Here is a 16655-nt window from a genome sequence, read left to right on the forward strand (position 1 = left end):
ATAAGGTGGTATCGTACATAAAAAATTACCTTTAACAAACAAAAACATTTAAAGTGCCACTAGAGGCCTCTAGGGGCGTAGCCGCTAGTCCTATAATATAAAGTACTAAGCTTTTTTTGTTTGTAGCGAAGGATCTCGCTTAACACTGAACCGATATGGTTCTCCTTTAGAGGGAAGCTTCTTATAGGCCCTGAGATGGTTTTTGACTATTTTATTTTTATAAATAAGCCTGGGTATGGTTTTAAGCTATTTTTCTCCCCTTCCATATCACTTCGAATATAGAGCCCCTAGGCCTTAGATGCTAGGGGCGCAAACGCTAGTTTTAAGAAAAGTGATTGTTCTCATAATTATTTAATCATATGGTCTTGCCGTCTGGTAGATACATAGATTCTGCTCTTATATAGATTTATACTCCCGGTATACAGCGAAATAGATACACCTGGTAGGTAGATACTTTGCTACACATGGATAGATGTCATCCTTGTTTCAATACAAATGCATTATTGTTATAGAATGGAACTCCAGAAATGGCCTTTTCTCCCAGTAATTTCTCTCCAGCTACAATCAATAAATTTTCATCACAGGTAAATATTATCAAATTGTTGAATAATTCTGAAAAGGATAGGTAGTACATTGGATTTTAATTCAATATTATAGTTACTTCACCATTAATGATAATGCATACCTACCTGTGATCTAATAATAAATTTAGTCTTATTTTAATTGTAAGAAATCGTTCAATTCTGGTCATTGTCAGGATTTAAAAAAAATACTTAATAATAATGAAAGAATATGATTAGGTACTAAGAATTAATATTAATACATACAGAAAAATATATTATTATCACATTGAATTGGATTAAAATTAAAGTCATTGAAACATAGGTATGAATTGTATGTACGAATTTAAACACATATTTTCTATTATTATTGATCATGATTTTTAATTCATGTATTTTTTCAGGACAGTTTAGGAGTGCCTTTACAAACGTCGTGGACATTTTGGGTTGATAAGTAAGCATCTTATTTGATAATTCATTAAACATCATAAAAAATAAATGCTTTTCTAAATTTCAGATACGTCTGTAAGGGATTGCTGACCTCCTATCGTAACAATGTTCTATTGCTGTCAACCCTGGCTATTAAAAAAACCCTATTAATATCCGCTGGATTAGATCCGGTTCTCAGCCATACTGAAAAATCATGCATGGCATCGTATACAGACAATTTTCCACGAATATTTGAATATCCCTATTTTCCATATTAAATATAATAATTAACAAAGACAACGCCGGCCGGGCCAAAAAACATAAATTGCGCAAAGGCGACTTCCTCCCCAAAAAACACTCAATTTCTTTCTTCCCCTTTTACCACCCGGCACAACCACCTTCCTAAGACGATACAGTCGGCTCCTTTGACCTCACCGACACCTCAAAAGATCTTCTTAGTATTGTCGCCATTTGTATTAAAAAAGGGAAGGGATGCCTAGGATGCATTTCCCGGGAGCCTAGCAACAACAACAACACACGCCTATAACATATGGTTTTGTATGTTCGTCACAGTAATTTTGTGTCTGATATCAAATTTTATGTTTGTTGGTGCGTATGAAAATGCTTCACTGGCTACTAAGAGTACTCGACCTTCCCAATTATGCTCGATACCTATGCCACCCCAATATCATCATTATCTAAACAATCTTTAAACTACCCTCAGATTTTCTAAATTCTCTAAATTCCTGTAAATCTTTATTTCAAAAATATTTTCTTAAACATTTTCTTAAATTTTCAAATTTTCAAAATTTTTTAATACTGATCAAGATCAAGGTCAATTTTTTGTTTCAATATTAATTTTAATAATTTTAAAGAATGTCTTAGCGTTGTCTTCGCGAACTTTACTTTATTATTTCATAAACTTACTTATTGACATATTTTGGGATATGGTTCGATCATTGCCATAGCAAAGATCGTGCTAAATCAAACCATAACATATTGTCCTAGAAACCCCACCCACTAGCCCCCCTAGCAACCCCCGCGGTCCCACCCTTGGGAAATCAACGGTCACATGGTCACGCCGTGCTCTTTGATGCTTGGATCTGGTGCATGACGCCTTTTTCAGGATAAGGACAGCACGGTGTGTGAACTAACCAAATGGCATGTCGGTCCTATGGACCATAATCACAGCAGTGATTGGTGTGATCTTATCACAACCACGACATCCCCTATAGGCAATCAGTAGATACATAATGTATGGATACAATTATACTATAATGAATAACTTGTATTTGTAATGTAAATTGTAAAAGTATACATTGTAAACGGATGGGACAACAACACTTTTTGATGTTTTTATCCAATCCGTATAGCCATGTGGCTATCTTTCCAATGCAACATTGTATTCTTCTGTTTTTCCGAAATAAATTATATTATATTATATTATAATAAAGATCATAAAAATAATACCAGTTTTTTTGACAGGGGCCTTCGGCCTCTTTGAGGTAACAAAACTGGTTTTACACTTATAATTTTTCATTTTAATATCGGCAAAAAGCTGTCTATACTACGATGCGATAAATAGCTAACTATTATATAATATTTAGAGCAAACAAGGGGTCTACGGCTGCCGAGTATACTGCTAGTCTCAAGAAAATTTATACATTCTCTACTGTACAGGGTTATTGGTAAGTATTTGTTAAGCATTGCAACATAATAATTTTTTGGGCAAAATAAAAATATTCGAAGACAAATAAGTTAGGTTATTTGATTTTGAAGTCAAAAGAAAAACCGAGAGTTTTATTCATTCTCATATTTTTTTATTTTTTTGGTTGAATGTTGATTTTTAATATTTTTTTTTCAATCAGTATACTAAGCGTCTAAAGTATAATAATTGTCCTTTACAAGGATATTTTACATGGGCTTTATAATAGTTTAATGAAAAAAAGATTGGTCTGTACAAACTAATTTTTTTTGGAAGTTTTGACACATTTGCGTAAAAATATTTGGCAAAGAATATTGGTCTAGTTATTTGAGACATCTTTCCACGGATAATAAAATGAAAATTTGTAAGATTATTTCCAATTATGATTTTATTTTATTATTCATAGAATATTGATTAATATAGCCGAAAAATAAATTGCGAGGATATTGGTCTAGTATTTGAGACATCTTTCCGCGGATACTAAAATGAAAATTTATAAGATTAATTCCAATTATGATTTTATTTCATTATTTATAGAAAATTGTCTACATAAATTTTAGTATTGCTTAGAACCGGTTCTAATCCACCGGATAAATTTCAAAGCTATACTTAAGTAAATGTCAAATTGACATTAATGCCAAAAAATGACAATTAAACTTGTATGTATTCTTAAAAATCTTTTTATTCAATTTTAGGATGGGTTAAGTGCGGCCATTATGGAATCCCTAAACAACGCTGCCACAGCCTTATCAAAAACCACTGAAGCTGGCAATTTTCCTACCACAACCCACCATGTTGACATCACAACCACAACAAATGGACACAGGTATGGAAGAAGCTTGTATAGTACCTAGTGCACAAACTTCATTAATATTCCGTTGTTCCTCCGTAACATCATATGCATTCTATTTCAAGTATATTTCTTAGATTAAGACACCGTTCATTTGTTAATGTTATTTAATTGTTATTTATTCCGTGTCCCATGAAAAAATTGTGTTTAACTTACAGGTTCCACGATGCCCTGATCGATGTGTTGCGCCAGAGGTACAGAGACCATTGGTTCCCTGAGAAGCCAGTTAGGGATCCAGTTTCAGGTTAGGTCAGTTATAAACCTTCCCGAGGAGGGGGGGGGGGGGGGGCCCGGGGGGTGTCTAAACATTTGAATTTAATTTAGCTAACAGCATATTTTTTACTAGTTAATTTGTTAAAATTTATTTGTATGGCATATATTTGAAAGAATTTCAATTTTGTACCACGTAGTTTTGAAAATATTAAAACTTAAAAATCTTCTTTTCATAATATGCAATTTAAAAAGACGATTTTCAAGTCTTGATATCTTAAAAACTACGTGGTAGAAAATTGAAATTTTTTCAAATATATGCCATATAAATGTAGTTTAACTAATTAACCAGGAAAAAATATACGGTTCACTAAATTAAGTTCAAATGCCTTTCGTGAAACTACCCCTTTACAAATTAAACCTCTATTACTCCAAGACAAGGATCTAATAATATTTTAAAGCAAATTTTACATAAAAAACGTAAAAAAAATCTGAAGTAAGGGGGGGGGGGGGGGTTAATGGAACCATCTCGTTTAAATAATTCTTGATAGGGTAGTACAAAATAGCAGCGTGTGCAAGCTGTAAATCAATAAATAAAAGGCGTATATCAATTAATCCTTTATTGTCTTATCCCTTAGGATCCCTGATTATGATAATAGGATATAAGTGGATATTATGACAGGAGAAAATTAGTTTGCTAACATGAACATCTTTTATTGGTTGTGGGGAAAAAGGTGGGTCCGGCTTTCTGGCATATCTCAAATTTGGCGAACTTAAAACTTTGCAACGCCTAGATAGAAATTATTTTTTTCTATTTAGAATATTTACATTCTATATTTAAATGCACTAAAAATTATTAAAGGATTATTATTTTGTATATCAAAAACATTAATTTGATTTTAAAAATTAGCGGTTGTATCGGAGACAACTTCGCAGGAAACTAAATAACATTCGTGTTACATCTAGGATGACTTTAGAGTTTAAGTTTTAGTAGCGAATTTACTCTATGTTTAACCCTAAACGGTCAGTACCCTTTCTGGACCTTAATAGGTTGGGGGGGGGGGGGGCGTTGAAGTTCCCCCCTATTAAACAAACATCCTGTTATTTTCTTATGAGGATTGCTAAATATTCTTTTTAAAAGCAAAGCTTTTCTATAATTAGGGTCGGTCCGTCCATCCGTCCGTCCGTAACGGATAGCTTTTTTCCGTTAATTTAGGCATGTTAGAATTGTCCTATCAATTTCAAATTTTGAATGGTGATTCCTTTAATAGTTAGGTACGATTTAGAAAGCGTAGCAACTCTATAACCATTACCAAAATGTCCGTACGTCCATTTTAAACATGTTACTTTTTTAACAACAAATTTTTTGTGATCTAATCATCCGATTGATCTGATTTTTGGTGTATTAATTCCTGGGACAACAAACTATAATGTTATAAGCAAAGCAACTCTATAATCAAGTCCTAAAAATGTAAGTATGTCCAATAAACAATCTCCTGTATTAAGCAGTTTTTCAACAAATTAAATGTTGACAAAGAATTTTAGCCTTCTATCTTAAATGGCAGCTTAGAAAATCACATTTTCCCAAAAGTATTATTGACTGACAGACTGATGGACAGACTGACAGACAGATGGACAGACATCTCAATATCTCTAAAATTAAGCTCAGAGCCTAAATTTTTAATGTTTGTGGGGTCTTTTGCTCAACTAGCTCCTAAAAGGGGATCATGGAAAGAAAACAAAGTCATTCCTAATTAGGACAGAAGTCACTGAAAATTGGTCTAAGGAAGGCTACTTATGTCCTTCATCTAACAAAATCTAACTTAAGGGAGGTGACTTATGTCCTTTGTCTGACAAATTCTTACATTAGGAAGGCTGCTTATGTCCTTCAAGTTGCAAAACTTAGCTTTTCTGTCCTTTACATAGCAAAACCTCACAAAACATAGCATTTCTGTCATTCACATAGCAAATTCTTGCAAAACATAGCATTTATGTCCTTCACATAGCAAATTCTTGCAAAACATAGCAAATTCTTGCAAAACATAGCATTTATGTCCTTCACATAGCAAATTCTTGCAAAACATAGCATTTATGTCCTTCACATAGCAAATTCTTGCAAAACATAGCATTTATGTCCTTCACATAGCAAATTCTTGCAAAACATAGCAAATTCTTGCAAAACATAGCAAATTCTTGCAAAACATAGCAAATTCTTGCAAAACATAGCAAATTCTTGCAAAACATAGCATTTATGTCCTTCACATAGCAAATTCTTGCAAAACATAGCAAATTCTTGGAAAACTTAGCATTTATGTCCTTAACATAGCATTTTGGTCCTTCACATAGCAAAATCTCACAAAACATAGGTTTTTCTGACCTTTTTCTACCAGGAGATCAGAACTAAATCAGAACACACATAACAAGAGTTTTACATAATTTAACTCTGCATAAATTATGATAATTCATTATTATTACCCCTCCCCCCCCCCTATTTAAAATTTACCCCTGCATAAATTATGATAATTCTTTATTATTACCCCTCCCCCCCCCCTATTTAAAATTTACCCCTGCATAAATTATGATAATTTATGCTGAGTTAAATGTACTGTTTGAACTTCTATCTAACAGGATATGAGAACTTAATCAGAACACACATAACAAGAGTGTTTACATAGTACATTCAGATTAACAATTATTCAATTGGCCCCTTTCCAGTCCATCATATGACATGGGAAGGAGGTTGAGGAGCATTTTATGCAGCCTAAATTCCACTATGCTATGCCACTTTTCCTAAAAGGCGTCATAGCTGGCCTCTTTTGTGTCCATCATATGACATGGGAGGTGGTGCCATGTAGGAAAAGTGGCATTGCATTCTTGGGAATTTAGACTGCATAAAATGCTCCTCAACCTCCTTCCCATGTCATATGATGGACTGAAAAGGGGCCAGCTATGACGCCTTTTAGGCCCTAGAATGCAATGCCACTTTTCCTACATGGCACCATAGCTGGCCTCTTTTGTGTCACAACCTCCCAGTTCTCATATCCTGTTAGATAGAAGTTCAAACAGTACATTTAACTCAGCATAAATTATCATAATTTATGCAGGGGTAAATTTTAAATAGGGGGGGGGAGGGGTAATAATAAAGAATTATCATAATTTATGCAGGGGTAAATTTTAAATAGGGGGGGGGGAAGGGGTAATAATAATGAATTATCATAATTTATGCAGAGTTAAATTATGTAAAACTCTTGTTATGTGTGTTCTGATTTAGTTCTGATCTCCTGGTAGAAAAAGGTCAGAAAAACCTATGTTTTGTGAGATTTTGCTATGTGAAGGACCAAAATGCTATGTTAAGGACATAAATGCTAAGTTTTCCAAGAATTTGCTATGTTTTGCAAGAATTTGCTATGTGAAGGACATAAATGCTATGTTTTGCAATAATTTGCTATGTTTTGCAAGAATTTGCTATGTTTTGCAAGAATTTGCTATGTTTTGCAAGAATTTGCTATGTGAAGGACATAAATGCTATGTTTTGCAAGAATTTGCCATGTTTTGCAAGAATTTGCTATGTTTTGCAAGAATTTGCTATGTGAAGGACATAAATGCTATGTTTTGCAAGAATTTGCTATGTTTTGCAAGAATTTGCTATGTTTTGCAAGAATTTGCTATGTGAAGGACATAAATGCTATGTTTTGCAAGAATTTGCTATGTTTTGCAAGAATTTGCTATGTGAAGGACATAAATGCTATGTTTTGCAAGAATTACCTATGTTTTGCAAGAATTTGCTATGTGAAGGACATAAATGCTATGTTTTGCAAGAATTTGCTATGATTTGCAAGAATTTGCTATGTTTTGCAAGAATTTGCTATGTGAAGGACATAAATGCTATGTTTTGCAAGAATTTGCTATGTGAAGGACAGATAAACTATTTTATGCAAGATTTTGCTATGTGAAGGACCAAAAAGCTAGGTTTTGTGTGGTGAAGGGAGGCTACTTATGTCCTTCATCTTGCAAAATCTTTGTTAAGGGAGACAAGTTATGCCCTTCATCTAACAAATTCTCACATAAGGGATGCTACTTATGTCCTTCCTAGGAAGGTGACTTCTGTCCTAATTAAGGAATGACTTTGTTTTCTTTCCATGATCCCTAAAAGGAAATTCCCAATATGAATTTTGTATTGATTACTTAGTACGGTTATGTTAAGAAAGTTTTCTGGAAAAAATCATCTCAATATTTCTAAAAATAAGCTCAGAACTTAATTTTTTAGTGTTTGGGGGTCTTATGCTCCACTAGCCCCTAGAAGGAAAGTCTCAAAATGAAATCTGTAATGATTATTTAGTTTGGTTATGTTAAGAAAGTTTTCTGGAAAAAAAATCATCTCAATATCTTTAAAAATAAGCTCAGATTTAAAATGTTAGTGTTTGGGGGGTCTTTTGCTCCAATAGCCTCTAGAGGGAAAGTTCCAAAATGAAATCTATAATGACTACTTAGTACGGTTATGTTGTTAAAAGGTTTACTACAAAAAAATCATCTCAATATCTTTAAAAATAAGCTCAGAACCTAAATTTCAGTGTTTTGGAGTCTTTTGCTCCACTAGCCCCTAGGAATGTTCTAAAATGAAATCTGTAATGATTACTTAGTTTGGTTATGTTAAAAAAGTTTTCTGGAAAAAAAATCATCTCAATATCTTTAAAAATAAGCTTAGAACTAAAATTTCTACTGTTTGGGAGTCTTTTGCTCCACTAGCCCCTAGAGGGAAAGTCTCAAAATGAAATCTGTAATGTTTACTTAGTTTGGTTATGTTAAAAAAGTTTTCTGGAAAAAAAAATCATCTCAATATCTCTAAAAATAAGCTCAGAACCTAAATTTTTAGTGTTTGGGGTTTTTTTTTGCCACACTAGCCCCTAGAGGGAAAGTCACAAAATTAAATTTTTAAAGTTTTATGGGTAGATCCAGTCATGTAAGAGAGCTTACAAAAAGAATTAGGTTGATAACTAGAAAAACAAGCCAGGGCAAAATTTGCTATTGAATTTCATTTCCTATAAGTGTACTAACTTCCCCCCTCCCCCCTTATTTCATTTTTTTTGGCAGCCGCTAAATATTAAAACAGCTGTAGAGCGGCCAATTCTAAAGCTATGATAACCAAATTTTAGGACGAACTCTTAGTTTACATAACAAAAAAATATTTTTCTGACCATCGCCGAAAAACGGCAAATAACGGAAACCGCCATTTTCGGCGTTTACAGCGGTTGCCGACGCCAATTAAGTTTTTTAAATGTTTATGATTACAGTAATAGACTACATACAAAATTGGCTGGTCTAGAGCTGTTTTGCTCCACTAGCCCCTAGAGGGAAAGTCCCAGGATAAAATCTGTAAGTGTACAAACTCCCACCTTAAATTTTTTTATGGAATATGGATATGATTATACATGAATTATAATAAAATTAACAAAATTTACCTATTATTGCCCTTTGGCGCATATCTTATTACAGACTTCCTCATTTGGCAACATCCATATAAGAAAACCTCTGAAATGTAGGAGAAACGAACATAAACACTTGTAGCGTATCAGAACTTAATAAGAAGAATACTAAACACAGGTCTAAAAAAAATTTGAAGTAAAGCAAATTTGTTGCAATCTTCTTTAATACAGGAGAATTTTTAAGGACATTTTCAACTTATTTATAGAGATGATTTGCTTATAACAATGTACCTTGTTGTAATAGGAATCAGAATCCCAAAAATTAGCTGAATAAATAAAAAAATCATCATGTTTTAGATGTACTTTCTAGTAACAATTATAAAGTTGCTACAATTCAAAAACCATACCTAATTATTATAGGAATCATTATACAAGGTTTGAAATTAATAGGACAATTCTAACCTGTTTAATTTAACCAGAAGAGCTAACTCTGCCAGAATAATAAACTAACATACAGACAGACAGACTTTAATTATATAAAAGCTTTGCTTTTTAAAAGCTGATATGAATTTACTCACTAACAGAATAATACTGATTAATTTTCCAATATTTTTCTTAACCAGAGTACACTTGAACAGAATATATTTGTTTTATTTTTGAATCTTTAACCATTTGAGGGTGAGGAGAAAGTTGAATGGCAGGAAAATGTTGGCAAATAAACTAATTTTTAAAAGCAAATCTACACTGCAACTCACTTTGTTTTTTCTCCCTGTTAATCTATTACTCTGTTTGAAATCCTATAAGGAAAATACCTAAAAATATAAAAAATTAAAAATAAATGTAGTAAAAAAGTTACATTAACTCTTTACAGTCGGGCCCCTTGCCGCACCTTAATCGGTCGGGGGGGGGGGGGGGGGGGCCCGGGGGCGTTCAACGCCCCCCTTATTATCTCAGTTCCTGTCAGAGCTAGAGAGCTAAATTTTTTTGTGCAAGTCCCCTGTATGATAATGAATTTCCGACCTTTTATAAGTCTAAGTCAATTTTCGCTTCCTTCACCCTTTTATTTAACAATCTTTGTTTTTAGGTCTTTTTTTACTTAAAAATTTCAAACGGCTGTAATTTTCTTATTTTTGAAGCTAGAAGAAAATTTTTTTCCAGAAAATGTTTATCTTTATGTAAATTTTACATTAGAAATATCAAAATATAAATTTTTGCGGCCGCAGCTGTACTTGGCAGCTGCAAGCCGCCGCAGTCGGCGGTCGGCGGGAAAACGGCGGCGGATCTTCATGAAATTTTAATATGTAATGTAGACATGTAAGAAAATCTTAAGTTTAAATTTTGAAGTCTCTAAGTCAAAAATTGCGGCCACAGGAGCCTTTTAAAGATTTCTGGAGACCTGGAGGATCAGGACCTGCAGGATCATACCTGGAACCTGAAAGTGACTTGAACACCTGTATTTTATATAAGGATGTACTACTAGAGGATTTTTTAGTATTTTGGCATGATAAAATGCTTTAGTCAAAAAAATATTTTTGCTCTTTACCTGGATGACCCTGCCAGGTTTGCTGGCATCCTGTGCCCTCCAGGATGGAGATATTCAAAAAATTCCAACTCTCAGTTATGTGTCATACCCATACTTAAAAAGTCAAGCAGTTTGGGCTCTTTATCTTTCACACACAGAAAATGAGATAGAAAAAACAGGATGGAAAAAATGGAAAATGAGATAGAAAAAACAGGATAGAAAAAAAAACGCCCCCACCCCCCGACCGTTAAGGGTTGACAGACATCTAAATTATAGATAAAATTCGCCAACAATTTCAAGATCCATATATCAACTCCATTTATCCCTGCAAACATAATTTACATTGATGCGAATACATTCAAACACATGCGACGCATGTGAATTAATTGATACTTTATCTAAAGTCGCTTGTAATAAAAGATTTAAATATATCTATGTATATAAAATACTTAATATACAGATTTTTATTTTTGTTTAAATTTTAATTATTGGTGGTGTTTAAACCACTTTTTTGAACAACGCCCCCATAAAACGTTGCCATGTATAAATTGAAGAAAAGTACATTAAGCTATTAAGTACATCGATAAAGTATTTTTTTTCTTCATAGTATTTAAATTAATTTTTGAAACAAACTTAGAAAAAAGCTTTTGAGATTTTAATAATCCTTAATTAATTCTTTTTAAAAAAAATTAATTTAAATATCTGAAAATTTGCCGTTAGTTCTTAGTTGGTATAAAACAAAATAATTTAGAGTAGCGGGGCTACTCTATTACTATTGATATTACAGAAATTTTAAATGAGTAGTAAGTAAATATCATAATATTAGCACCAGTTTTGTTAGCTCAGGCATTTGGAACCTTGTTTTCACTTATTATCCACGGAAAGATGTCTATAATACGATGTGGTAAATTACTCAGCTAAATTTATTTAGGATCTACAATATTTTGATATACATGATACAAAATATATTTTTTTTATTTAATGAAAAATATATATATTTCTTTTATTTCATGAAAAAAAACATTTTCTACTTTTCATCCCTTTTGTCCTTGTTAACACAGTATAAACTTTGTACAGCAGAGAAAGAGTGGGCAATGACAATAGTCCCCAAAGTTTTAAATAACGTTTTCTTATTTGTTAGCTTAACAATTTTGGGGATTGAGTCAATTTGAATTGGTTGCATCAATAGGTTGAGTGTTCACACTTTTAACCACAAATTTTATTCTACATAAGGGGTTATTCTAAGTATCATCATCGGGGATGTATATTAATTTATCAGCCATTGTCTTATCCCTTTAGATCCATTACACTCACTACTGTATACAACTTCTAATTTAATTTGCTTTTGTGTATTGATAAAACAATATGCTTATGTGATAATATGCGGAAATGACCGCACACCGTTGAATTGGTCTTTTCCCCCCCAACTAATTTGTTTCACTACGCCTCCCACTGTATATAAGTAGTAAGTAATTAAGAACGATAAATCATGAGATATTTGATCATGCACCTCATGCGTGGACCCACCATATTCCCCACAACCCTTTTATTAGTAAGTTCGTTCATCCAGTGGGATGGGATGGGATTTTATTTTAGCCAGCTACAATTTTCACTTTATTAGTTCATTTATCCAGTTGGAGGGGAGGAATGTGGAGAATTGTTATTTAATCCAGCTTCAAGTTTCACTGTATTACTTCGTTTGTCAAGTTGGAGGGGAGGGGATGAGGAGAATAGTTATTTAGCCAGCTACAAGTTTTACTTTATTAGTTAATTTTTCCAGTTGGAGGGGAGGGGATGGGGAGAATTGTTATTTCAGCCAGCTACAAGTTTCACTTTATATAAAAGTAACAGGGTAAATGACTATCTGTGTATATCTATACAGGGACAAGGGAAGGCTATTCTGGCAAACAATGCTTTAGAGCTGATTTCTTAGATTTCCAGTTTAAACTTGATGATGAGATAAAGCAACTTTTGGCAGAATTTGATAAGAAACTCAAGCATTATTTTAACACTTTTTGCTTTGTTTACTAAAAGCCATGCTAAAAGGATAGACAGAGTTTGCCTACACGTCCAGTTTAAAGATGTATGGGCAGAAATTAAGCTTTTTTACAATATTTAGGTATTTTATCTAAATCATAAACTACTCGTAAATTATATGTTAAAGAGTGAATAAATTTATAAAAATCCTAAAGAGTGAATAGCTGTGATACTTTGAAAAATATTTAAGATTATTTAAAAATTTATCTCATATACATATTTTAATTCAAAAAAGGTTTTTACGACACCTAGCAATAAAATTCTGAACTACATAGCTATGAATTTTCACAATCATACATTTTATAATATTTGTAGTAGTTTAATTTTGACTTTCTTGGCAACTTCTTGTCTCTAATGGCTAAACACGTTGGAGGAAAGTGGCGAATTAGGGAAGTAAAATAAAAAAGCTTCCCTGAAATCATGATTTAATAAGTACTGCAATAATCAAACCTAAAAACTTCTAATCTTCTCCGAATATTACAACTTACAAACATTTGAATCATTTAAGATATGGGTAATTTCCCCCAAAGTGCCTTGTAGAGCACAGAGTCCCCCCTTTCCCTATCATTAATGTAAAACAAATTGAAAACGATCAAAAGGGCGGCATATTAGAATTGTCCTATTGTTTTAAAACTTTGCATGTGATTCCTGTAGTAGTTAGATACAATTTAGAGAGCGTAGCAACTCTATAATTGTTACCAGAATGTCCATATGTCTATTTTAAACATTATGTTGATTTTTTTTACTTTTTAATAACAAATTTTTATGTGATCTAATTATCCTATTGATTTGGTATACTGTTTCCTGGGACAACAAAGTACAATATTATAAGCGAAGCAACTCTATAATCAAGTCCTAGAAATGTGAGTATGTCCATAAACATTATCCTGTATTAAGCAGTTTTTCAACAAAGTTTACTAACAATTTTGCTTCGACTCTTATACATTTAACTTCTGATTATTCAGTTCTGACATTCTATAAGTGTTCATGTCCATTTGTCCTATCGTATCAGAGCTTTGATCTCATAGATGTTGTCATCCTTGTTTGATAAATAATGAAAAATGAATTTAATTTTGAGCTTTAGGCATAAGTTTGATTATTTTCTAATTATTTTCAATTTTTCTTTAAAGATCCAAATTGTTTTGATTGAATTTGTCCTATTTCATTTTTTTTATAGATTCATAAAGTGAGATATTATTTAGTTATTGAATCATTTTGAAACTTTTGCGTTAACCTACTTCAGGGGGTTAAACAAAGTGCTTGAAAATGTTTAGGATTAAAATTTTTTTGAAATATTTTGTTTTTGATTTTAAACAGTTACAAATATTTTGGATAAGAAAAAAATTTAAAGATTTTAATTTTAAGAAGTTTTTAAAAATATATTTTTAATCTCCCTAATTCTAAATTCTTTAGTAAGAAATCTTTGTTTTGATTCCACCAGCAGACGGCAATTCTAAAATTCTAAGCTAACGAGGTTTGGTGATAGCTTATGATTTATACTGTCTGAAATGAATAATAGTACATAATAGAAGTAGTTGCATCTTTCTTTTTGCTATATCAGCTGACGATTACCGTGGTAGGTTTGGTGATTTTCCAAGAATTGTTGAAGAATTATTGAAGAATTGTTGATGAGACGGACTGCCCCTGATATCTATATAAAAGTTTGGGTACCAGTAAAAATCAGTAAGAAATAGGGGACAATGGGCTGTTTATTACACTAGTCCCCGAAGTTTTCTTATTCGTTGACTTAAAAACTTTGAGGATGTTAGTCAATTTGATTCATTGATTCATTAAGTTGAGTGATCAAACATTTTAACAAGTAATTTTAATCTAAAGAAGGGGAAATTTTGAGTATCATTATAATATTATTGGGGTTGTACATCAATTTTTCGTCCATTGTCTCATACCTCTAGATACCTGTTAATTCACTCTCCAAAAATTTCCGTCGAAAGTTTAAAAGAAATTAAAACTGTAAGTGGATGGGGGTAAATATTCTTTCTCTCTCCCCCCTTTGTTATACCATGAAATAAGAAAACGTAATTATAAAATATTGGGGACTAGTGTAATAAACAGCCTATTGACCTAATATTTTTTTTTTTTTTTTTGGGGGGGGGGGGCGGGTCATAGGGGCGCTTTCTCTTTCCTCTCTACTTTCTTTTCCCTCCCCTAAAAAAAGAACCTTAGGTCCTTAGATGCTATCCTGTAAAAGAGAACCATATCAGTTCAGGGGTTAGGGAGATCCTTTGGTATAATCAGACAGACATCTTGTTACTTTATTATAAGGATATGATTTAAGGTTGAGGAAGGAGATGGTATATCCGCTGGATTAGAACCAGTTTTCAGTCATACTATCTGCATAATATCCGAGGAAAGCTGTCTATAATACGTTGACATAAAAAATATATAAAACTTAGGGATCTAAAAGGGATAAGACAATGACGGATAAATTGATGTACATCCCAAATGTTAAGACACAAAATTAACACTTTTATAGAATACAATTATTGGTTGAAACGTTTAAAAACTCTACTTAATGAACCAACCAATCAAAATTCATTAATAGTTAATATATTTTTTCAGAAAAGCCAACCAGAGGCCGTGGGAGTGTCCTACAACTGCGCATGTTGTAGCGGTCATGGTGGTAACGGCGGAGGCGGCAGTGTAACATTCAACGCCGCATTTAGAAGCCGTTTTTGTGACATGCAGTACGCTGGAAAAAATGCGGAAGTGTTTAGTAACCGGACAACAGTTAAAAACACCGCCGTCGATAAGGGGGAGGGGGGTTAATGCAACCATCTCGTAATCAGTGAGCAAATGGTACTTAGAATTCGAATTTCGATCTCAACTTTTGTATGAGTAAATCCTTGATAGGTCTATTTTCCCTAAATCGAACAAAAAGTTGGAAAAGTAACGGCTAACAGCTTGCGGATAGCCGTTTTGCCATTTTTTGGATATCTATATTGCAAATTAGTCACGAAACCTATCTCCACATAATACTCTTTTCCACTCCAAAACACTATTAAACGGTTCTAGACTGTAGCTGTTGGTACTAGAAGTTTTAAAAATGGTTATTGCTATCATTTAACATGAATTAAACCAAAAGTATGTTTAAAAAGTTGATTCCTACATAATTGATGATGGATTTACCCTGAAAATACGCAAAAAAACGACTGAACGGCTGAGCCGCCAGCCGTTACTTTTCCAACTTTTTGTTCGATTTAGGAAAAAATATACCTACCAAGGATTACTCATGCAAAAGTTCAGATCGAAATTCGAATTCTAAGTGCCATTTGCTCACTGATTACGAGATGGTTGCATTAACCCCCCCCCCCCTTAGTGAAATTTTAATGAACCTGGTCCAATCCGTTAAAGTCACACCACACATAGCGATTCTAGAGCAAGAAACTTTAACTTTCAGCAATCAACAAAGGAAAACTTCAGTCCTATGTAATTTTGGGTCCAGAATCATAATCTGTTAAAACTAAAATCCTATGTCTTCCTATTTGCAATAAAATCGCATTAAAATTGCAACAAATATTTGCGATACCTTATTTTCATCTTATAAGAAACAATAATCCATTTTGCTAAAACAAAAATTAAAGTTAACCATTTATTGAGTACTTTCATATCTTTAAATTTGCAAAAAAATTATTTTTTTTTGCAGAATAATGCCATTTTTGTCAGCGATAAAAAAAAGTCTCCTTTAAAACAGATTGTTAGAAAAAAAAGTAAATGTAAGTATTATAATATTTTTTCTGAAGTCATTTAATAAATTTATACAGTAAAAACCAAAATTGTGCAACTTATTTGAATGAAAAGCCAAAAAACGTAATTTGCAAAAAAATTGCAACCCCTAAATCACCTAGAAAAATAAACTTTTAACCAAACTAAAGTAATATGTTTTAAAAAACATAAAAAA

The 16655-nt window shown here is 32.6% G+C and overlaps 1 protein-coding gene and 1 long non-coding RNA gene across 3 annotated transcripts; both read left to right on the plus strand.

Moving 5' to 3' along the window:
* The first annotated feature begins 432 nt into the window (after positions 1 to 432).
* Positions 433 to 2822, plus strand: LOC145318343 (eukaryotic translation initiation factor 4E type 3-like). The gene is made up of 3 exons (XM_080159643.1): positions 433 to 584; positions 965 to 1014; positions 2597 to 2822. The coding sequence occupies exons 1-3, from the start codon at positions 528 to 530 to the stop codon at positions 2679 to 2681; spliced, it is 192 nt and encodes a 63-aa protein (XP_080015769.1). The 5' UTR covers positions 433 to 527; the 3' UTR covers positions 2682 to 2822.
* A 623-nt stretch (positions 2823 to 3445) lies between these two features.
* LOC145318344 (uncharacterized) lies at positions 3446 to 16118 on the plus strand. 2 transcript variants are annotated; one of them, XR_013879313.1, is made up of 4 exons: positions 3446 to 3520; positions 3703 to 3788; positions 15317 to 15512; positions 16072 to 16118. It is a non-coding gene; the product is annotated as an uncharacterized LOC145318344 (long non-coding RNA). The 2 variants fall into 2 exon arrangements; XR_013879312.1 differs by lacking the exon at positions 16072 to 16118 and having other exon boundaries at positions 15317 to 16058.
* Positions 16119 to 16655: the final 537 nt, after the last annotated feature.

The sequence above is a fragment of the Acartia tonsa genome, chromosome 4 (assembly GCF_053477335.1).
Source record: "Acartia tonsa isolate MP-2025a chromosome 4, ASM5347733v1, whole genome shotgun sequence".
Lineage (NCBI taxonomy): Eukaryota > Metazoa > Arthropoda > Copepoda > Calanoida > Acartiidae > Acartia > Acartia tonsa.

Excerpts from the sequence above, each read along its gene's own strand:
- LOC145318343 (XM_080159643.1), top strand. The coding sequence starts at position 528 with ATGGCCTTTTCTCCCAGTAATTTCTCTCCAGCTACAATCAATAAATTT. Across the intron at positions 585-964 it reads TCAATAAATTTTCATCACAG|GACAGTTTAGGAGTGCCTTT; the intron begins GTAAATATTATC and ends GTATTTTTTCAG. Across the intron at positions 1,015-2,596 it reads TGGACATTTTGGGTTGATAA|AGCAAACAAGGGGTCTACGG; the intron begins GTAAGCATCTTA and ends TATAATATTTAG.